Here is a 23,286-nt window from a genome sequence, read left to right on the forward strand (position 1 = left end):
GCTCAAGGAGGAGCTGATCAAACCCTGTCCAGTCTTCTACTGAGTAGGGCTACTGTTTGGCTAACAGTTTTGGCTGTTCAGACAGTATGGCTAAGCTAGAAAGCTCAAGCCTGTGCCTGCACGGGTTGCATGACCAATGCTGTCCTCCCTCACAAAGCTTAAGTATACCATTTTGAATGTCCCCTTTCTTTAGGGAGGATCCTCTTCAGATAACTCTGAAGATCTGATTGATGGTCTTCCCGAAGATGAAAAAGGCCTAACTACTTTTAGAGGCCTTTGTTATCCCCTTCTCCCACTGTGATGCTTATGTCATCTGTTTACTACCTGCCCCTAGGAAGTAGAAGCTTTCTCACAGATTTCTTCAAGATTGGAGTGTAACTTAGTCAGACCCTTTCTGTCATTCTTTCAGTCAACCACTGTTGGCTGTATTTCCATGCAGGGTGACAGCACTAGCCACTTGATTACCACCGGTGCCTGTCAGCTTGTTTCCACCTAGATCAGACAGTGCTTCAACCCACTTCACTTCTCTTGCTTCTACTGATTCAAATAGCTGAAGTTTTAATGCCTTTCATAAAACTGAAAGGACGAGATTTAGAAATTACTAGAGTTGTTTGGGGACCCTTCAAAAAAGAAAAGGGTTAGATTCTCCACCTGAAGACTCTGGCACCCATGATTCAGAGGAAAATGAGCTGGTTTATATGAGCTGGATCCCTTCTGTTGAATCTTATAATTCACTGTGAGGATATCCTTTTATCTGTTTTTCCACCAGAGGATTTCTTCTTTGGAGGTGCCCTTCATAAATTGAAGACTGTTTTCAGTGTTAAGGACTGCTAAGTGGCCCAGTGCCCTAGGGGATGTATTTATGAATGCATCTGTGGAGCAGACTCCTTCCCCCTGCTGTGAGGAAACCTCACTCCTTTAGGGTCAAGGATTCCCATACATTTCTTTATAAGAATCCTTTGGCTGATCCAGCTGTGGTGTCCCTAGATTCCAGCAAGGGAGCAGCTTTGGCTCCATCCAAGAGCCCTAAATCACAGCTATAGGAAGTATGGAACACTCAACAGATTTGGGAAAAAGATGTATACTTCTGTACCCTTTGCAAAAAAGTTAAACATTACTCAAAACCAGTGGGTACTAAACATTCTTCAAAAAGTCTACAAATTGCAATTTCAAAAAATTCAAGAATGCAGGGGCATTCCATCTTTCCCAAAGAAACAGTTGGACCAGTGCCATAGAAAGAAACCCAGCTGGAAAAGAAGGACAAGGGTTCTACTTAAATGCTCTTCCTAGTTCCAAGAAAGGAAGATGCATGAAGACACTTCAGGGATCTGTCATATCTAAAAATGTTTCTCATAGTACCAAAATTCATATTTTTAACTCTCAAAAGCCTGGTACCACTCCTTAGGCCCTTACCATCATTGTGGACCTGAGTGGTACAGGACATATACAAGGGTAGTGTGACAGTGGTGAGATCTGCAGTGGGAGTGACAGATGCATTTAAGGTGGAGGTGGGATTACATCAAGGATCAGCTCTGAGCCCTTTCTTATTTGCAGTGATGATGGACAGGTTGACAGATGAGATCAGACAGGAGTCCCCGTGGATTATGATGTTTGCAGATGACATTGTGATATGTAGTGAGAGTAGGGAACAGGTGGAGGAGACCCTGGAGAGGTGGAGATACGGTCTAGAGAGGAGAGGAATGAAGGTCAGCAGGACTAAGACATAATATATGTGTGTGAATGAGAGGGAGGATAGAGGAATGGTGAGGATGCAGGGAGTAGAGGTGGCGAAGGTGGATGAGTTTAAATACTTGGGATCAACAGTTCAGAATAATGACGAGTGTGGAAGAGAGGTGAAGAAGAGAGTACAGGCAGGGTGGAATGGGTGGAGAAGGGTGTCAGGAGTGATTTGTGACAGACGGGTACCAGTAAGAGTGAAAAGGAAAGCCTACAAGAGGGTAGTGAGACCAGCTATGTTATATGGGTTGGAGACAGTGGCATTGACAAAAAGGCAGGAGTCAGAGCTGGATGTGACAGAGTTAAAGATGTTAAGATTTGCACTGGGTGTGACGAGGGTAGACAGGATTAGGAATAAGTATGTTAGAGGGTCAGCCCAGGTTGGACGGTTTTGAGGCAAAGCCAGAGAGGTGAGATTGCATTGGTTTGGACATGTGCTGAGGAGGGATGCTGGTTATATTGGGAAAAGGATGTTAAGAATGAAGCTGCCAGCTAAGAGGAAAAGCGGAAGGCCTAAGATCAGGTTTATGGTTGTGGTGAGAGAGGACATGCAGGTGGTTGGTGTGACAGAGCAAGATGCAGAGGACAGGAAATGGAAACCAATGATCTGCTGTGGCGACCCCTAATGGGAACAGCCGAAAGAAGAAGACCATCACTGTGGACCTGAAGAATGCCTACTTTAGTATTCCCCCGTGCTAGAGGTCACAGAAACCTGCTTAGGTTTTCAGCAAGAGGAAAACGTTTCCAGTTTGCATCCTTGCCCTTTGACTTGTTTTACTGTACCTAGAGTCTTTACAGAAATGTTTGACTCTAGTAGTTGTTTATTGCAAGACAAAAGCCCCCCAGATTTACCCATACTTGGACAATTACCTTATCTTAGTGGAGTCTTTATAAGAGAAGCAGTCCTTGAAAGATTACCTCTGATGGAGGTGGAAGCAAGGGGTAATACTGTTTTTTGAGCTGGGATACAAGATCTGAATTGCCTAATACCTTGTTTAATTCTGATGGCTCCAAAAAAAAAACAGTTGTTAGAAAATGGAAATCAAAGTCTAAACCAACAGTACTTGAAGTAGTGAATATTGTAGCAGAGATAAAAGAGCAGGAAGTGAGATCTTTAGAAAAGGATAGGAATAAATTGCATAGAAAAAAAGGAAATTGTGGGAACGATGCATGCAGAAAAAGTTTTACAGGAGGAATGAGGTTTAAGAGAAGGCAGGAATTTAACAATTTATGTAATGCTGGTTTGATTATATTGTCTAGAACAATATATGTGATGTATAATATTTGTTTATTTTTATATAAATGCAAGTCTGGTTATGTCACAAGTGATAATTCAATAAAGGTGTTCAAAAAATATGTCTTAGAAGCTGCCACTTGGAGTTGTTAGAGCACTTTATGTAAGGACCACACCAACAATAGCAGCTTATTTCAGAAATATTTTTGTAAAATATATTTTTGAAGGTGCCATTTGGGTTACTGTCCACACCTTCACCAAACATTACAAATTGGGATACACTCGTTTTTGTAAAGTGGTGCTGTGGGGAGTCTTGTAACTGTCCACCTTCCATGGGTTTATAAATGTTACCATTTCTCATACAGTGACCCTGTCCAAAGAAGATAGCACAATTGTGTGGGTTACTATTCATAACATCAGTTACTTAGTCACCTTAACAGTGGGGCTGCCCTGTCTCCTTTCCCTAGGATGTTTCCCAGTTTTTTATATGACTGGCAACCACATTTTTGACTGCCACAGGTATACTTCCCAATGAATTCCTCTAGCAGCTCAACAGAGATAGCTGTTGTGGAGCACTGCCTTTGTGTAAGTGACACAAGAGCAGCAATGACCAGCAAAGATACTAAGTATACGAAAAAAAAATCTTACCTGATCAATTGGAAGCAGAGGCTGGGTAAACCCAGAAGCTATGATTTACTTTTACAGTGATCTCACAGGTCTGCTGTTATGGTGCATACCTTGCATGACTGTGTTTTTCTCCCATTCTTTTACTTCTTGCAGCAGGAAAAGACTCAGATTTATTGCCATTGGTCATTGATGGCCAAGAAGTTTGCCGATGTTCTTTGTGTTTCACTGTTGCAGTTATTATATTTGGGTAATCTGCTGGCAGGTTGCCCTCAGTCGGCCTGATTAACAAAGTCTTGGGTCCTGCGTCGGTTGCTGTCCCTTCTTCCATGACGTTAGGTCGCCAGGGGTATAAAACATGCAGCCGACTTCATTACCTCAGTCTTTCTTGCCGTGCAGTGCCCGAAGCAGAAGCAGTTCGCAAGTGCCAGTCGGCCGACTCCTGAAATTTTCATTTTCGAGTTTCAGAACCAAAGTCTTCAACTTAAAGCTAAGTACCCGCTAGAAACTTTTTCTTGCTCCTTACCGATGTCAGTAAAAGTTAATAATTGCATTCCTTGTGGGAAGCAAATACCTCATAAAGATTTTCATTTGTACTGTATTCTTTGCCTAGGCCCTGACCACGATGTACCTTGCTGTCGGTTTTGTGCTTTATTTAATCAGCGCACTATCCATCGTCGGTACATTTTTGCCTCTAAATATTTTGGTTTTCGGTTTAATTATCCAGAAATGATATTGGTTAGCCATCCGACTACCAGAATACCAAAAAAATGCAAAGATAAAGACAGAGACAGACCGTTGAGGTCCAAAACTGTCGACGATGCTTCTCCTAAGCCAGTCGCCAGTTTGCCGGTACTCAGTGAGGCGCTTTCGCAGCCCCTCATACCTGCTACTTCTGATTCGCAGGCCTCTACTGAGACCGGTATGCCGCGAGATGCTTCACCTATGGAACCCATGGATGTCTCTACCTTGGATGGGTCCAGAGCCGCTGTGCAGGCACCTACTTCTGAGGGGGTGTATTCAGGTCTACAGACTTGCATATTAAACCGACTCCACCTTCAATGCTAAGGCCTAAATCTCGATCTGTGTCTAAAAAAACGATGCCCAGGCCACATGTTCAGGCCCCTATGCCTAAAAAATAAATAATGAAAATGGCTGAAGACTTAATTACTCTAATCAGGGGTAGTCAACCCCCCCTTCTAAGAGGCCTAGGCCTGAGCTTGATTATGAATCTTCTGAACAGGACTCTGTCTCTTCTGACTCTTGTAATGACCTGGATTTGTCCATACCTACTTATGAGGATTCTAATGCAGAGGATTCCATTCCCTCTGCCCCCCCCCCCCCCAAGAACTTTTCTTTTGGGGAAACTTTACATACTTTAAGGGAGCATTTTCACTGGGAAATTCAGGAAATTTCTGAATCCAAAAAGAGGCTTAGGGATTTCCTTCTTCCTCAGCATAGGCCTTTGGCTATACCTCCTGTACTAGACATTTTTGTGTTTTCGGAATCCAGTATGGCCCCTGTTTCCCTGCCTCCGGCTTCTAGTAAATCAGACAGATACTACAGAGTTCCTGAGTCCCACAAGTTCCTTTTCAAAAATCCAGTTGCGGACCCAGAAACTATTTCTCAGGGGCCCAAGGGCATTAAGGCTTCTACTGCTAAAAATCGTACCCCTTCTGATAGAGACTCCAGGGCGCTGGATAGATGGAGTAAAAAGCTTATACTTCTGCAACCCTGGCAATCAGGGCTTTAAACTGTCAATTTCATATGCTAAAATATCTACAACATATCATGGGACTGCTTAAACAGAAAATTATGTTGATTTCTGATTGTGTGGAAAATAAGGATTTACAGGATTTATTGCATTCAACTGAATAAGTTGGAAAACATACTTTGCAATGTGGTTTTGATTCTTTAGAGGCCTCATGCAGGGCTGCTGTTACTGGGTCTGTGCTTAGAAGGCATGCTTGGCTTAAGGAGCAATCTCTGCCTGATCATGTTAAAGCAAAATTGTTGAATGCTCCTTTGCATCAGGACCATGTGTTTGGCAATAAGGCTGAAGAAGTTCTAAAAAAGATGGAAGATAAAGCTAAATCTATGCAAACTGTGAAAGATTTCTTACCAGTGCAACCTCCAAGATTTAGTAGGCACTGGCCTACTAAGAACTGGTCCTTTCCAGCTCCTTCCAGATCCACTCAAGCCAAACCCAGACACACCAAAAGCACCAGGTTTCAGTCCCAAGGGACTCTCAAAACTAAGCAATGGGGTGCTTCCACTTCCAAATCTGGAAATAACAAGACACCCCCCTATGGTAAACAGTCTCAATGACTTCCCTTTAAAATTACCAAGCACTTACCTCTCAGACGCCCCTTTGGGGGAAAAAATTGTTCTTCATGCAGAAAACTGGCAATTCATAACCCAGGACAAATGGGGTGTCCCGGAGATACAGATTTCATTTCCACACGTTGCCAACTCCAAACGGGTGGCCAGACCTGTCCCCAAATCAGTGGGCAGAGGCTCATAAACAAGTACTTTCCCTCTTAAACATGGGGGCTATTCAACCAGTACCAGAAGAGGAAAAGGAACAAAGCTTCTATTCCAGACTTTTCCTGGTACCCAGAAAAGACAAATCATGGCACCCAATTCTGGACCTGTCCACTCTAAACACCTTTCTGGACATTCCAAATTTCAAGATGCTGACTCTTCACCAGTTACTTCCTATGCTAGGCAAGGATGCCTGGTTGGCAACTCTAGATTTAAAAGAAGCTTACCTGCATATCCCAATCAGGGAATCTTGCAGAAGATGCCTATGCTTCAAAGCAGGCTACCTGCATTATCAGTTCTCTGCACTGCCCTTTGGCTTGTCTAATCCTCCCAGGGTATTCACAAAGTGCCTGGCTCCAGTAATTGCATTTTGCAGGCAAAGAAATATTCAAATATACCCATACCTGGACAATTGTCTAATTCAGGCAGAAAACCAGGCCACACTTATACAACATCTGGCGTTTGTAAAAAGGGTTCTAACTTGTCTAGGGTACACGATAAACAAAAAGAATTCACAACTGGTACCCTCTCAAAAAATTACATTCCTGGGTGCAAGCTTGAATACAACTGCCCAGATGGCTTACCTTACGCCAGAAAAGCAAATTCATGTGGTGACTTACTTCAAACAGGTGGCCACAAAAACCCTGCTATCTGCAAGACACATGCTGCAAGCCTTGGGATTCATGGCCTCCTGCATTCTTCTAATTCCATATGCAAGACTGCATATGAGGCAACTTTAGTGGTAATTAAAAAGTTTATGGAGTCAACATTGTCACAGCCTGGAAACAATGATTTTTATCATACCTTGCATATGCCTAGAGTTCCTATAGTGGGCAGAGGCCTGCCACCAAAACAAGGGACTGCCATTCACACCACCCCCTGCCGCCCAAACTCTGACTACAGACACATCAGACTATACATGGGGGGCTCATCTGGCATGGAAGTGCATTCAGTGCAAATGGAGCCCAAATCAAATGCACCTACATATCAATCAAAAAGAAATGCTAGCTGTACAGAATGCTCTGATAGCCTTCAAGGACTACCTTCATCCAGGACAACTAATGGTAAAGACGGACAACACCACGGTTATGTGGTACATAAACAAGCAGGGGGTTACACATTCCTACCCCCTCTGCAGACTAGCCATGGCATTGTGGAACATAGCCTTGAGGTACCAAGTACAACTACAAGCTCAATTCCTGCCAGGAAAGCTGAATATTCTGGCAGACGAACTAAGCAGAAATCTCATGGAACCACATGAATGGAAACTGGAACCACGGATTTTCATCATGTTGACAAGCAAATGGGGGAGCCCAGACATAGATCTATTTGCCTCCCCCCAGAACTACCAGTTGGACAAGTTTTGCACAAGAAGTCCTCACAAAAAAGCCTGTAAAGTGGATGCTCTGTCCTTCAGCTGGAAAAAACAGTCTATGCCTTTCCCCTTCTACCTCTGCTCTCCAAAGTTCTGCTAAAAGTCAAACAGGGCAAACCAAACATGATTTTGATTGCTCCAGACTGGCCACGTCTACACTGGTACCTGCTCCTGGGCAGTGTGTCTCTAATATCCCCATGGCACCTGCCTCAGACATCTTCCTTACGGTCTCAGCAGGAGAACCATATTCTGCACCCTCAGCTCCCTACATTGAACCTTGCAGCTTGACTAATCACTTAAATTCACCCTTAACATCCCTCAGCAAACCTGTGATGTATGTTATATTGTAGGCGAGAAGACCTAGTACTAGAAAATCTTATGCTGACAAATGGAAAAGATTCTGTGCTTGGAATCAATCTCAAGGAATGAGCACAGCAGCGCCCAATTTACCTCAGATTTTACAATATTTAACTGAGATGCTTCACAAGGGCCTGTCTTTTTCCTCCATTAAAATCCATGCCTCAGCCATTTCAGCTCATTATAACACAGAACCTCCCCTCTTCTCTCATCCTCTGCTCAAGCAGTACCTCAGAGGGGCCAAGAACTTGAGACCACCCAGGAGAGCTCCAACCCCTGCCTGGGACCTTAACTTTGTATTGGAAAAACTCACTCTGCCTCCTTTCGAGCCAGCTGCTACTGCAGACTTAAAATTTCTTTCTTGGAAAACGGCCTTCCTTCTGGCAATTACTTCAGCTAGAAGGATATCTGAGTTACAGGCCCTTATGGCAGTGGAGCCTTTCATCATTTTTCATGCGGACAGGGTGTCACTCAGGACCAATCCATCTTTCATGCCCAAGGTGGTATCCAATGTGGCTCTTAATCAGTCCATTCATTTGCCAACCTTCTTTCCCAATCCACAGAACAAAGGGGAATGGATTCTGCATTCATTGGATGTACACAGCCAACTGAGATTGTACTTGGACAGAACTAAAATTCGAAGAAAATCTGAATAACTGTTGGTAGCATTTGCTGCAGGGGCAGAGGGGAAAGTCTATTTCAAAATAAACCATTTCTAAATGGGTAAGCCATTGCATTCATTTCTGCTACAAGCATCACGGAAAGCCTATTCCTGAGGGGATCAGATCTCATTCCACCAGGGCTGCATCTACTTCTACAGCCTTTCTCAGAGGTGTACCTACCAGGGATATTCTAGAAGCTGCTACCTGGAGTTCAGTTCATACTTTCACCATGCATTACCATTTACCAATTTTCTCTAAAACCAGAGCTGGCTTTGCCACTGCTATCTTGCAGGGCCTTATAGCTGGCCCTAATGCTGTATTAATCCATCCTCCCAACCATGGCTTTGGGAATCTACCCAAATGTAATAATTGCAACAGTGAAACATGAAGAACATAGTACAGTTGTGTACACTTACCATTAAATGTAGATGTTTGAGTGTGTTCACTGTTGTAGTCCTGGTTACCCTCCCTCCAGCCCCCTGTTTTTTTTTCTCTGACCATACCTCTACTTTCTGTTCCTATGCTTAAAAGCCTTTTTGGTGTATTTGCTTTTGATTGGAGGTATATTGCTGTATTTTAAGATTATATTTTGCTCCCCATTTGGGGGGCACCTGACATCTGGGGCAAGAAAAACTGAGGTAATGACGTTGGCTGCATGTTTTATACCCCTGACGACCTGACGTCATGGAAGAAGGGACAACAACTGATGCAGGACCCAAGACTTTGTTAATCAGGCCGACTGAGGGCAACCTGCCAGCAGATTACCCAAATGTAATGACTGCAACAGTGAATACACTCGAACATCTACATTTATGGTAAGTGTACACAACTGTACTTTTAAATTTTCTTGATCCCTTTTGCTACAGGAAGCCCTACTTGTTATAGCCAGGCTGTCTCCCAGTCTGGAGTGGGGGAGTGCATTTAGCTCCACCTGTGGATCTGGGTTCTGACGTAAGCCTGCCTCATTCTGCCAAACTTGCCATCAGGCATGTTGGACATGATTGAGGCTGCCAGGTTAGCCACATAATCAACAGGCTTTTAAGTGAAAACATATTTCACTCTGGATAGAGCTGTATGCAGTACTACTGTTGTCAGTCAGTGTGCAAGAGTTCCTGATTTACGATGACATTTTAATGACTTGTGCCCGAGTATGCATGTGTTTAAAGCACATACATCCGCTGTTTCTGCATATCATGACATTGTGGAGGCCGGAATTGTGACCCAGCATGGGCTAGTCAAGAGGTTCCTTGAGGGAGTGTTGAATCTCTGTCCTCTGATGAAGAACCACCCCTCTCTAGGACTTGAGCTTGGTTGTCTACTGTTTTACCCTATTAGATCAGTAGTATTGGGGAGTATTTGTTGGAAGGTTATTTTTCTGATATTGTTGGAAGGTTATTTTTCTGATAGCTCTCATGTTTGCATTGTGCATATCAGTCTCCAAGTTTTGTTTGCAGTAGTGGAAGCCAGGAGAGTGAGAGAGAGGTTCCTTTCCACTCTGAACATGAGGCAGCTGCTCATGTATTATCTTTAATGAGTGCATGAGTTTAGGAAGAGGGACTAGTTGTTCATCTTCTTTGCTGTCTGAACGGAAGGGCTTATGCTTGCCAACCACATGCTTTATAAGTGGGTTGCCAGCTGCAGTGTATTCTACCATCAGTCACCCATCTGTCAGCTGGCGGGGGTTGTGGTCAGAGCTCATTCCACTAAAGGAGTGATGTCCTCCACTGCTTTTTTCAAAAATGTGCAAGCATTTACGCTAGTGCCACTTGATCCTGCATGCATACCTTCGCCAGGCATTGTTTTGATCATGACTTGGAAAGTTTGGCTTCATTTGAGAAGTCATTGTTCCATGACTGAGCTCTTAAGTCATATGAGCTCTGGCCATAGGCAGTGCTCTGACTATTTTCATTGTGGTGATAGTGCTTAGGATTCTGTTTGATGTAGCAACCATTAAGAAGAGTGTGTGGTATTAGTTATAGCATATATTTAGTTATAGCATATATTTTCTTACTGTATCAGTTAATTAAGAGAGAACCTTTTCTGATGAGTCATGAATTTCTCATCTGTCAAGTCCTGGAGGTTCACTGTTAATGGGGGCAAGTATGCACTGTTGTATTTTTTAACAATGTGGTTTCACATTTGTGTTGTTCCTTGTTTTGCAGGAGGTACTTACGAGTAGGAAGGGCATGAACTGGTAGATTCTTAAGTCAGCATGCTTTTGCAGCTAGTGATGTATGTTATGGCTTGTGTCAAACAATCACACTTGTCCCTGATCATTCGGTTTTTCTGAAAAAAATGCTAGATTCTAATTTTTGAAAAAGGTGTTTCCAGTGTAGGGTCCATAGAAGGTGGAGGGGGATGCTTTCATAAGTCAGCTGATACAGCAAAGACATATTTTTATATGTCCTGATATTCCCATGTTGTAGTATTCTGCATATTGGTTTACCCTTCAGTCTCATGTATGTATGGCCAGTATCCAAAAACTTTCAGTCCCTCTGTGGTGAGTGAGAAGTCTGACATAGGCGAGATTTTGTGGGCCATAGAGGTGATGCTGGCATGTACCAGCCCTCAGAACTTTTCACCTGCATGTCATACGCTAGGTGTTTCTGCTACCACTGACGTTGGATTTGTTTATCAGATAAGTACACCGTTGGGGACCTTTTCAGTTCTTCTGAATTTTAGTATTGCTTGTTCATATCATCCAGAAAGGGTAAGTGTCAGTGCGGCTGCCAAATCCCTCATAAGGACTCCCACAATAAGTGCCTTTTCTGTCTGGGATGGTCGCTCGACCATAAGGCCTGTCTGAGCCCTTGCAATCGCTGGTTTCTAGACAGATGTCCACAAGCCCTCTTAAAAGAAGACAAAAGAGGAAACACATTTTTCCCTGTAGAGAAAGCATGCCTGATTGGCAGGCTTTCCGTCAAAGCCTTTTCAGTGCCTTTATGGCACTGAGGCCTACCACTGCTGTTATTGGTTTCACCTCTCCTGAGCCCTAGGCCTCAGCCTACTGACACAGTGACTAAGGAAAAGGAAGTTATTTCAGATTCCTCTGAGGAATCTCTTTCTTACAACTCACAACTATCCTTCCCTTGGGATACAGATCCCCAGAGGAAGAGTCAGTGGTCCCTGACTCCCCAGCTGAAGACTTGACCTTTAGTGAGACGATAATCAGGATGAAGGATCACTTTAAATGGGAATCCTCAGAAATGACTGCGGTACAAAGAGGTACTACGACCTAATTCAAATGAAAACCCCCAGCTCATCTACTCTGTCTTGCCTACCTTTATAGATGCCTTTTCTTCTGCATCTCTGAACCTTGACTCCCAACCTCCTGCCCCACGCAGAGCAGACAGGCTTTATAAGGTTCCCGACACTGCTACATATCTGCTTAAGTGCCCACCAGCTCATCCTGTCACTCAGTCTCAATGGACAAAGCTTCCAAACTCCGTCCTACTGCCACCATTCTCTCAGCTGACAAAGACAGCAAGACAATGGAAAGGTTGGGCAAAAAGATATATACCTCAGCTACCTTGGCCTTCAGAGCTACAAACTACCAGACTCACATGGCCAAGTATACTTGTCCCTCTTAGACTCTGTCACCAACACTTGGTAGATATTTCAGACTCCCCTGCCAAAGCATCACTATCCTCTCTCCTGGCTCTCTCCTCCCAGGTCACCAGACACTCTATCAAGTGTAGCTACGATGCTGCTGAATCCTCTTCCAGGTCAGCAGCATCAGCATCTGCTTTATGCAGGTACTTGGCTTCACCTATAACCTCTGCCATATGATTTCAGGGCAAAGCTCAATGATGCTCCTTTTGATAATGATGCACTCTCTGGTTCTAAGGTGGCAGACCTTTTCAAATCCCTGCAACAAAAGGGAAAAGAAATGCAGGACCTGAAACATTTGCTGGTTTCACCTATCCCTAAGTTTCACAGAAACCATCCAGCCAAAACCCAGTTTATTAGAAAACACTCCCGCCCTGCTCCTCCTTCAAGGCCTCATAAGCCCACAAGGAAACAACCTCCTCCAGCTAGAGCATCCCTTCCTTCTAGCCAGAGGACTTCCTTTCATGACAGGGCAGGTAGCATCTGACCACATCCCAACCCTGCCTCCTCCTCCCCTCCTTCTGTACCACTGTCCGCTCGCCTCTCTCACTGTCTCCCTGTTTGGATCCATCTCACCTCAGACAAGTGGGTCCTGTCCATGCTTCAGAACGTTTTTTATGTCCTGGATCTCCCCTCCCATAGGGCGAGGCATACATCATCCACCTGCTCAGCAACTGCACCTCTTGCGACCAGTATTCCAGACCCTGCTAGATCAGGGTACAATAGAGACAGCCCCCTCTTCTACAAAAGGAAGATGTTTTACTCAAGATTCTTCCTGGTCCCCAGGAAGAAAGGACCCTGGAGATCCATTCTAGACCTCTCCTATCTCAACCTTTTCCTAAAGGTCCCCACCTGCAAAATGCTAATTCTGCCAGCCCTTTTTCTTCTCATTATTCCACAAGGATTCCTGGCTATTTTAGATATAAAGGATGCTTACCTCCACATCCCAATCAAGCCCTCCCACAGGAAATACTTGAGATTCCTGGTGGGTTCCTCTCACTTGCAGTTCTCTGCCTTGCCCTTTGGACTCTCCACTGCACCCAAAGTCTTCACCAAATGCCTGGCACCTGTGGTGGCTTACTGCAGGACAAAGGGAATACAGATGTTCCCCTACCTGGATGACATGCTGATCCAGGCTGCCAGCCAGGAAACCCTCCAAGGACACACCCAGTTTGTGGTGATCCACCTTCACTCACTGGGATTTCAGATAAACCTACCAAAATCACATCTTCAACCAACACAAGACGCCGTATTCCTTGGGTGCAGGATCCACTCAGATCTCATGGCATACCTACCTCCACCAAAAGTGAGTTCCTTGACAGAACACCTTCTCCTGGTCTTTCACTTCACAGAGTTGACTGTAAGGCAGTACCTCAAACTTCTGGGCTACATGGCAGCCACCATACCCATGCTTCCTTTAGCAAGACTGCACATGAGAAAGCTACAGTGGTACCTTTGGTCAGTCTAGAAGCAACACAACCAACCTCTGGAGCACATTGGGCCCCTTTTTCTCTGCCTGAAAACAGAAATACTGTGGTGTTTGACTCAGGTAAATCACAGTCCAGGCCTTCCTCTCCAACCACCTCAACCCACTCAGGTCATGCACACACACACTTGAGACCTGGGGTGGGGAACCACCCTTGGCCACAAACAAGTCCAAGGCCTGTGGCCACAGTACCTCAAATCAGAACACACCAGTGCTGGAGAGATGAGGGCATTCCTTCTAACCCTCCAGGCATTTCTCCCTTTCTTACAAAAGGGGCCACTTATGATATACACAGACACCACCACTGTACTGTGATATATCAACAAGCAGGGTGGGGGACCAAGTCCTACCTGCTGTGCAGACTAGCCCTTTTGGTTTGAGAATTGGCCACTTCACAGGGAGTCACCTTGCAGGCAACCTACATTGCCTCTCCCCACAACACACAGGCAGATTATTTGAGCAGAACCAGCACAACCAGCCATAAATGGATGCTTCACAGAGATGTCTTCTTGGACTTAGTCCACAAGTGGGGTATACCTCAAATAGACCTGTTTGCCTCCACCATCAACAGGCAACTTCCTGGCTTTTGCACCAGGATACCAGAACCACAGGCACTGGCAACAGATGCCGTGGACAACCCAAAGATTTTGCTGGTGACTCCCGACTGGCCCAGACAGCACTGGTTCCCCTTAACTCCTTCATTTGTCCAAGGGCAATCACCACAAGTTACGCCCCAGTGTGGGCCTTCTCACACAGAACAAGGGGTCACTAATCCATCCACAATGCCAGTTTTTGCACCTAACCCTTTGGCTGATAGGATTCTGATCCCATTCAGGCACCTTTACAGTGAGGACGTACTCAATGTCCTGCAGGAGGCCAGGGAACCAAATACAAGAAAGTTTTATCTCTCAGAGTGGAAACAATTCACTATTGCGTGTCATAAAAGACAGCTGGAACCGCTTCTCAGTGAACCCCCTCTAGTGCTGTCCTATTTGTGTGAGCTACTACAGACTGGGTGCTTATTTTTCCATCAAAGCCCATCTGTCTGCTATTTCTACATGCCTGCCTCTGGATCCCCCTTTAGTATCCAGACGTCCTTCCAAACTCTTCCTGAAGAGTGTACTTCCTTAGGCCCCCACAGGAAACCTTCTCCCCCACCTTGGGACCTTAACTACGTGTTCGAGAAGCTTACGCTACCTCCCTTTAAGCCAGCTGATAAAGCTTCATTAAAGCATTTAATCTGGCAAACTGTTCAGTTAGTAGCCCTAACCTCAGTCAGAAGACTGTCTGAACTCCAAGCCCTTATGGCTGTTCCTCTATTCCTCGTTTTTCACAAGGACAGGGTCACCCTCAGGACCAACCCGTCCTTCATGCCCAAGCTAGTTAATGACCTGTACCTTAGTCAGGCCATACACCTACGTCTTTTTTCCAAACCCACAAAGAGACAGTGAGAGAGTGCTGCATTCCCTGGATGTACACAGGCAAATCAGATTCTGCCTGCACAACACCAAGCCTGTCAGACAGTCTGACCAACTTTTTGTATTCGTTCACCCCAGAGCACTGGGGAAGGCAGTAAGCAAGCAGACTATTTCTACTTGGATCGCCAAGTCCATCACCTTCTGTTACTAATTCCATGACAAGTCTCTGCAGGGTACAATTAAGGCTCATTCCACAAGAGTAATGGCCTCTTCAAGGACCTGGATACCTCTAGTATCCTGGAAGCTGCTACTTGGTCTTTAGTCCACACCTTCACCAAACACTACAAACTTGACCACATCTCCAGATCCAGGGAAAGGTTTGCCAGGGCTGTCCTTCCTGGATTCTTGGAGTCGGCCTCTAGACCACCACCCCAATCTCAGTGAGCTTTGGCACTCACCCGTATGCAGAATACTGCAAACATGGGAATAGAAAGACATAGCAAAGTTATGTAAAATCTTATCATAGCCATAATGTCCTTCTTTTCCTTGTTGCAGTAGTCCTTCCCTCCCTCCTTCTCCTGTTAGCAAATGACTTCCCTTCCTGGATGGCAATGATATGGCATTGCCCTTATAGGACTGGGTCCAACTGGGGCTTCTGTTCTGAGGACTGGTGCGTGCCAACGTCACATTTTGGCCCACGGAATCTCACCTACATCAGACGTCTCATGTACCACAGAGGGACTGAAAGCTTTTGGATACTGGCCTGTACATACACAAGACTGAAGGGTAAGCCCATATGCAGAATACTGCAACATGAAAGTGAAGGACGTCTATGGTTATGGTAAGATTTTACACAACTATTCTATAGAGGCAAAAAGCTAGTGAACCAGTGTCCTGTCAGAGAATGAGGGGTGTTATATTTCTGGGTATTCAAAAAAAAGTAGTAGACCTTTGACCAGTTCTGAACTCCAGAACTCTGAATACTCCCATCCGATACAGGAAGTATGAAATCCTAGCAGTTTAAATTCTGTTGCCCGTACTCAAATGTAGGAATGGTTTTGCACCATAGACCTGAAAAATGTACTTTTCCATTTTACTGTTCTTCCAATTCCAGGATGGTTATCCCAATCAGAAAGGAAGTGAAACTCCAGCTCAGATCCTTGCCATTTAGTCTTTTGCCAATGCCACTCACACTCATCAGGGTCTAATATGTGTTAACATGCACCTGGACAGGTCTTGGAATCTGTGCCATTCTTTTTCCAAAAAAATGGCTCTTGATAGCTTTGTCTGTGAGAGAGTGTCCTTCATCTTAGGATAGGACTCGTAACTTTGGCTTCTTAGTGACACATTGAACTTCCAGAAACTTCAGGGAGCATTTATTTTCTAGTACTAGTCTTATGTTTGCAACCAGCTACGTTTTCCTTTGATTGCATAAAAGATGTCCATAATTAAATGATGCATACGGTAGTCAAAGAAGGACAAGTTGTGTACCAAACGTTTTCTCTAGGTAATATGCCTCTCTGCTACTGCTGTTCTGGCATTCCTTGAATCTCATTTTAAAATTAGGGTATCATAGATACCCAAGTCTACACCATCTGAGTGGACTCTGCATCAGGAAAACCTCATGGATTTAATCTTCTGACAGTCCTCATCAAGAGGGACCGGACATTTTGCATGGATCATGACAACTTGCTACATATCAGGCATCTGCAAAGTATCGGGTTTTTCACACTAAATGCTTCTCTTTCCTTTTAATCCAGTGCTTTAAGGATGCCACATCTTAAGAAAGGATGATTTAGGTAGTTCTTTCTTTTCCTTGTTGTTGGCACTTGATTATATGCCCTCTCAGCACGTCATGCTGGCTTTTCTAGAAATGTGATGATGTGTATTTTTGGAACTAAACTGTTGCGGCATCTGATGCATTGAATGGTTGTTGGCAGCAAGCTCAGAAACTGTAATTTATATTTGAACAGATGTGAGCTACAGACATGAATGATAAAAAAACAGGAATACTTTCATCTGAAGACATTTGAGTAGTAAAGGGGTACCACAAAGTGAAAAATCTGTAATCCTTGCAGAATTCAAATTATCGTTCACATTTTTAAGCTGAAATTAGTAAGAGACCTTAAATGTTTGTATGAGTTGCAGTTAACAAAAATAAGAGAAAATCGGTGAAAAATGTACTTTTTCCTTAGACACTAATAGTACCTATTAATGGTACTTTATTTCTGAGTCAGTGGAGAGGTGGCATTGAAGAAAATAGTGTCAGTGTAGGGACATTAATACACTGTGGGAAGAAACAACCTTAAATGAAAAACAGTAACACGTCCTGTTGGAAGTCCCACTATGCTACAAGTTAAAAAAATACTAACCATTTAGTGATGCATGAGGCATTAGTACTGCATATAATGTCAGGATATGATCAGAGCATATATATTATCTGTTTCTGACCATAGTTATTTTTTAATAGAAGCCCATCAGCTGGGAGGACTAACATCCATGATCCCTTTTTGCTGCAGTCCTTTACAGAAATCAGTCAACTGGATCAGCTGTAAGAACTGTTGTTTTTTTCTGTTTGTTTTTGTTAGAGTCTTAAAAGAACTGATTTAAGTTTGAAAGCATTTTTTTCTCCTGTGAAAACACACTGAAGGAGAACTGTAAATGTGTAATATAACATCAAGAGCCCTCCTTAATGGATCCTTGTTTGGGTTCATCATTTCCAAAGTAAATAACTGAAACATTTTCTAGCAGGGCCTGCATTTGGGGATACAGTTACTCAGTACCAGATCTGTGTGATATCATTCCACAGCTACATAATCACTGATATCCTCAGATGGGAGGCAGTTGTCTCTTGAGTCATTCAAGGATATGATGCCCCCATCACTCCTTTTGTGTGAATACCTAAAGATTCCTGATGACCAGCATGAACAAGCCTTGCATCCCTATCCCATTGCAAAGGAAACATCTCACTACATATCTGAGAATGACTCATCTTCTTAGTGACCATCAACTTTATGTGTAATGTATTAACCTCATGTCCTCATGTGTAGAGAACCTTACGTGGTCTTTCACAGAGACAACCCCCCCCCCACCACCACCACCACCGATGAACTCTCATTTGCTGTTGAAAGAGCTTTGTGGAATGTCTCTGAACCAGTCCGTTCACCTCCCCGTTTTCTTTGCCATGCATAAGCCTGTGGAGGGGAGCCCCTTACATTTCATATGTACATCAGCCATTTTAGATTTTACCTGAAGTTGATATGTGGCTTAGGAAGGGGTCCTTCAGGGAGAAGTGGAGGCCATAATCCCCATGCACACACTCAAGTTTATTGTCATGTATAGTTTATTTTGCTGTCAGATTGCAAAACATCTGCTTGTGAGTGCTGTGATCAGTGCTTACTCCACTATGAGAGTGACTACCTGCCGTGCTTATTTCTTGAATATCTCCATTACAGACATTTGCACTATAGATAGTTGATCTTGGGTGCATATTTACACCAAGCATTATTGTCTCAATAGAGTCATTAAGAGTTTGGCTTTCTTTGTCACAACAGTACATCAGGATTCAGCCTTTTCAGTATCAGTATCTGGCTCATTCCACCTGTTGGTTATTGCATGAGATTCAGCAAAATAAGGTCATTAAGTGAGGGACTTTGATGTTAAGTTTAGCAATCACATTCTTACCTTTTCGGTTGATTTATGAGAGGACTTTCCTTTATGTGCGAGGAATGCTAACCCTCAATCGCTCTGGCTTCCTATCTGGTTTCATATCGCCTTTGAAATCTTGGTGTTGGCTTTTCTTTTCCTGCATGACATTGGTCTGTTGCCACCTGAAGAAGTTAAATGTCCGGTGTCCCAAAGGCTTTGTGCACAACCATCATGCAGCTGCTGAAATTTCCTGGTGTGTGGCTAAAGCATTTGGCGTTACCAGGCTTCATAATTCAGAACTTGCTAACACAGTGGTTCAGGGAATGTTCTTCCATGGCATACTTTAAAATCTTCTTTAAGGTTTTACATTTTGAGTTAGGTCTCAGTTATTGCACAGTGAGTCATTGTCAGTTTTACTGTTGTTACAGATGGTACTATTTATTTACTTTTTTGCTTTTGTTTTTTATATTTTACTGGTGTTTATATTCTGTTCCATTTTTATCATAACTGAACTAAATCTGAAGTCTCATCCATCCAGCCTTGGCTGCTGAATTTCACAGTAAGTCAAGCAAGTATGTACTTGTATAGTGACACATTTCATTATTATTTTATTTGTAGACATTTGTCACTGTGGGGAGAGAGTTGATGGTTCTGCTTATAGGCACACGTATATGACACATGACATGACTTGCTTCAGTGCAGTGTGTGTATCACATAATGCAGGATTTCTCCAGGAAATTTGCTGAGTTCTGATAGGTGAAAAAGATTAATCCAATCAGGACTTATCAAGGATAATCTTTTTAGTGCCCCGATACAGTAAGAATATTTGTGTTACATTTGGAGTCTTAATTTATCTGCAGGTTTGTGGTGGAGCTCAAGTATACTGCATAGTTTGGTTGGCTACCTCCAGAGAAAACTGCTCAGGTACATGTGTTAACAAACCATGCAGTGTTTCCTTTTGTAGCTCATCTGAATTTGCAGAAGCCAATGAAATTATTTTTTCTTCTTTACTTGTATACAAATTTTTAAGCGATTTGTCTAAGTCAGAAAGAAAACTTTGCTTTTTATGTGATAATATTGACAAAAAATAGTATGTTGCTAGTCTTGTAGATTAATTTATTTTATTTATCCTTTGTTAAACAAGTTAGCCCCATTAGGCTAGTGGCCTGGTCTTCAAGGGAGACACTACGTGGTATTTTTACTACTAGGGAAATTTGCTCTGGGCAATGGAAACGTCCCCTGCTCTTTTCATTAGGTGTCACAGGATAGTTTACATTCGTTTAAGCTGCCACCAACTCAAGCAGATGGGACCTTGGTTTAACATATCATGTGAAGATTGACACTCGCAGAAGTGCAGCTCTTGCCTAATGCTCCATTGCAGTGTCAGCCATCCAGACACTTGGAGTGGGAATCGAACCCACAGCCTTCTGGTCTTCCAACACCAAAATAAGTAGTGTACTACCTATTGTGCCACTGACACTATTAATGATCTTTCTTGGTGGGAGAAGCTCATTCAGAAGGGTTCTCTACCATTAGAGAGAGCCCTTAACCAAAATGCCACACCGGCTTCCTTTTATTTTGTCCATTCCTCTTTGATGGGCTTCGTCCTTGTCAGTGATATCAGGGGTGGATCCTCCCCTCCTCATTTCTTTCTCACTAAGCACAAATGTTAGAGCTAGACCTAATTATGTAACTGTTGTGGTTGCAATCTGGTTTTTTTTTTCTCTTTTTGAGGGTTTCTAAAATCTTAAAATATTTGTGTGTAGTTTCTGATTACCATTTAAACATGTTTTTTCTGATTTGTTTTCTCTAGTCCTAATTTTTTTTGCATGGCTCAGGTCTTGTGTCACAAATGGTCTTCCATGTAAAAAGGCGTCTCGGGATAACTGTTGTAAGTGCTTGTTTTTGTTGGGGCTTAATTAACATAACTGCCAAATATTCGAGAAAAAGGCCATTTATGAGCTTAACATTTTACATCTTTATCAGAGACTTTATGCAAGGACATGAAGTGTTAAACAGAAGGGCCATCATGTGGTATCATTGTCAACACAAGAAAAGGACCCACCACTCTCAGTATTCTCAAAGCAGGCTTCTTTCCAGATCTTAGTGCAATCCCATAAGCAACTTGTGACCAAAACGTTCATCAGGACATTATTTGTCAACATGTTAGTCATCAGAGAAATTTCAAAGGCAAGAATGATGGGCACACTTCTTCCTAATGGAAAGAATGGACAGTGGATAGGGATGAGACTATCAGGCTACCATTTCTGTGGTCCTTACCTTACATTTGAGGGGCCATGACTCCAGTTTTCTTGCCAGTGAAGCAGAGACAAGCTCCTTTGCTTCACTTTTTAGAGGAACCTTGTGAGAAGTTTCTTGGTTGGGATCAGGAGAGCCACATGGTGACAATGTATTTTTTTCTGGTTTTGTCGAGGGAATCCTAGGTGTCCAGGGAGAAATTCCTGTAGTTTACAAAGTATATGGCTGACCTGAGTGTTAATCCAATAGCAAGCCTGTCCTCATTCTCAGCAGTCACTGAAAGCATGCAGTCAGACCCTTGTCTTGTTATAAAGACTCCTGAGAAGAACCTGTTCAGCTGGACTTAGTGGAATTGGAGTTGGTGACCACTTTTGCCGCTACAAAACTCTGTTTTTCATCTGTGTCCCCTTCTGCACAAGGATATTCCATCGCTGTCATTAGATTGATTTGCTTCAGTGATTAACTGTTCAGGTAAGAAGACACAGGAGATCTGACCTGAGAGGCCTTCTGCAGTGAGTACATGTTCAGATTTCCTGTTCTGATATATCACTCTTGACAACTTTCAGAATTTTTTCTTATTCCAGTATTTGGAAGTGCACACCATTCCTGCCAGGCCACACTGATGTCACTTGTCAAGCCAAGTGAGATTCCTCACAGCTGTTTTAGCTTCTTAGTTCTGCTCTGCCACTTAATTGGGATCATAATTCTAATGCTAGTCGTGATGGTAAATTTCCTGTTTTCTGCTTGAAGTTCTGATCATTTCAAAGTACTCTTGCAATGAGTTAGGACATAGACTGTTAATTTCTCTGCAGCCTGGAGTGCAGAGCATGGTGTGAAATGTAAGTGACAGTATTTCAGTTCTCGACCACCAGAGAGAAAGGGAGAAGCTACTGACTTACCTCAGCTGATTCAAGATGGCAGCTTCAGAAAATGCCTAGTGTATAAGCACTAGAAGGGTTTTTTGAGATCCCGTGTTAGTGCTGATACTACATGAAGAGGTGAGAAAGTGTGAAGGCAAGACAGACAGTTGCATTCCCTTGTCTGCTACTGTACATACATAGCAGGGTTTTGTCCCATCATGTTGAAGATGACTGACTCATGCTTCTCACTGTCCAGTTGCAAGGAGAGTATGAGAAGTATTTACCCACTCAGCAAACACCTTGCAGACTGTGCCTTGAAGTCGCTTCACATCCTCTCCCATCCTGGAGCATCTTTGTATTCACAGGATTTTCATGGAGCTGTCCCTCAGGTTCTACATTCAGAGCAGAGGAGTCATCTCCCTAGCCATAAATAGGCATAGATGTACCATAACCAGCAGTATAGTGTGGAGGTTTAAAGCTATAATCAGCTAATGAACTTTATTTTTTAGTACATTTGTCATCATCAAAGAAAATCCACAATGCTGAAATGCAAAATCAGTGAAGAGCTGAAATGAGTGCCAAGACAAGAAAACAAAAAAGTGAAAAACTTTAATGCTAAGCACTTTGTTCCTTATAACACTGAACTTTGCAAGAGTAACACAAGATGGTATATCACATGTTTAAATGTCAAATTCCATCCAACAGAAAAATAAAACTAATGAATACTCCTCAATCGTAACTGAAGATTCATAAAAATTGTAGAGCCATTAATAATAATCAAATTATAAAATGTACACAACATTAAGAACCATTCAGAACTTGTTCACAGTCTAGCTCTTTTTAGAATTAATAAAAGGGTCATAGAGGTTTTGTCATTCAACCCAGGTGGACTGGTAGCCTCTAACAATTGCCAGTGTAACTCCCTGGTTTCCAGGACAGCTGACCAGTTTTCACCACTGTCAAGCTGGGACACTCTTTCTAAAATAAAAAAATGTATGTATCTACCCCTTTCACAGCATACATGTAATGATAGTTTTTTTTTTTGAGGGCATTCTTTGTTTTGACAACATAAACTGCTGTACAGGAGGTGATTTTGGAAAGTTCTGAACAATAACATTGGTAGATTCATAAATAAAATGACATCGTGAACAGCAACCACATTTTGTCATATTTTTGTTTGCAGTGAGCTTACCATTCCCAGACCCTTTTTCAAAAACGTATTTCAAATTCTTTTCCAGTTTATGTACTAAAATCGGTCCATCACCTAATTCACCACATAAACCTAATGGTGAAACACTAGTGTCCAGAATTTGGCTAAAGTATCCCTAATGCCATTTGTATGGCTGTACTCTCAAACCATAGCTCTAGAAAAGGGATGCCCTTAGTTGTGGGGGGCACATTCTTCAAGTTCACTCTGACTTGGAGAGGCTTTACCAGGGTGCAGTGTCTTAGAGCTCTTAGAACCTTTCCCAG

The 23,286-nt window shown here is 43.1% G+C and overlaps 1 protein-coding gene across 5 annotated transcripts in view; it reads left to right on the forward strand.

Moving 5' to 3' along the window:
- STAT3 (signal transducer and activator of transcription 3) overlaps positions 1-23,286 on the forward strand; it is a 1,961,792-nt gene that overhangs the window by 1,830,066 nt on the left and 108,440 nt on the right. For 3 of the 5 annotated variants that reach the window (XM_044054713.1, XM_044054714.1, XM_044054717.1), the window contains exon 23: positions 17,517-17,597. The exons of the other annotated variants lie outside the window; for them this stretch is intronic. In XM_044054713.1, the coding sequence (XP_043910648.1) occupies positions 17,517-17,597 (81 nt within the window). The remainder of the gene's footprint in view (positions 1-17,516; positions 17,598-23,286) is intronic. 5 annotated transcript variants of the gene reach the window in all.

The sequence above is a fragment of the Protopterus annectens genome, chromosome 13.part0 (assembly GCF_019279795.1).
Source record: "Protopterus annectens isolate FY-2018-M chromosome 13.part0, PAN1.0, whole genome shotgun sequence".
NCBI classification, from domain to species: Eukaryota; Metazoa; Chordata; order Ceratodontiformes; family Protopteridae; genus Protopterus; species Protopterus annectens.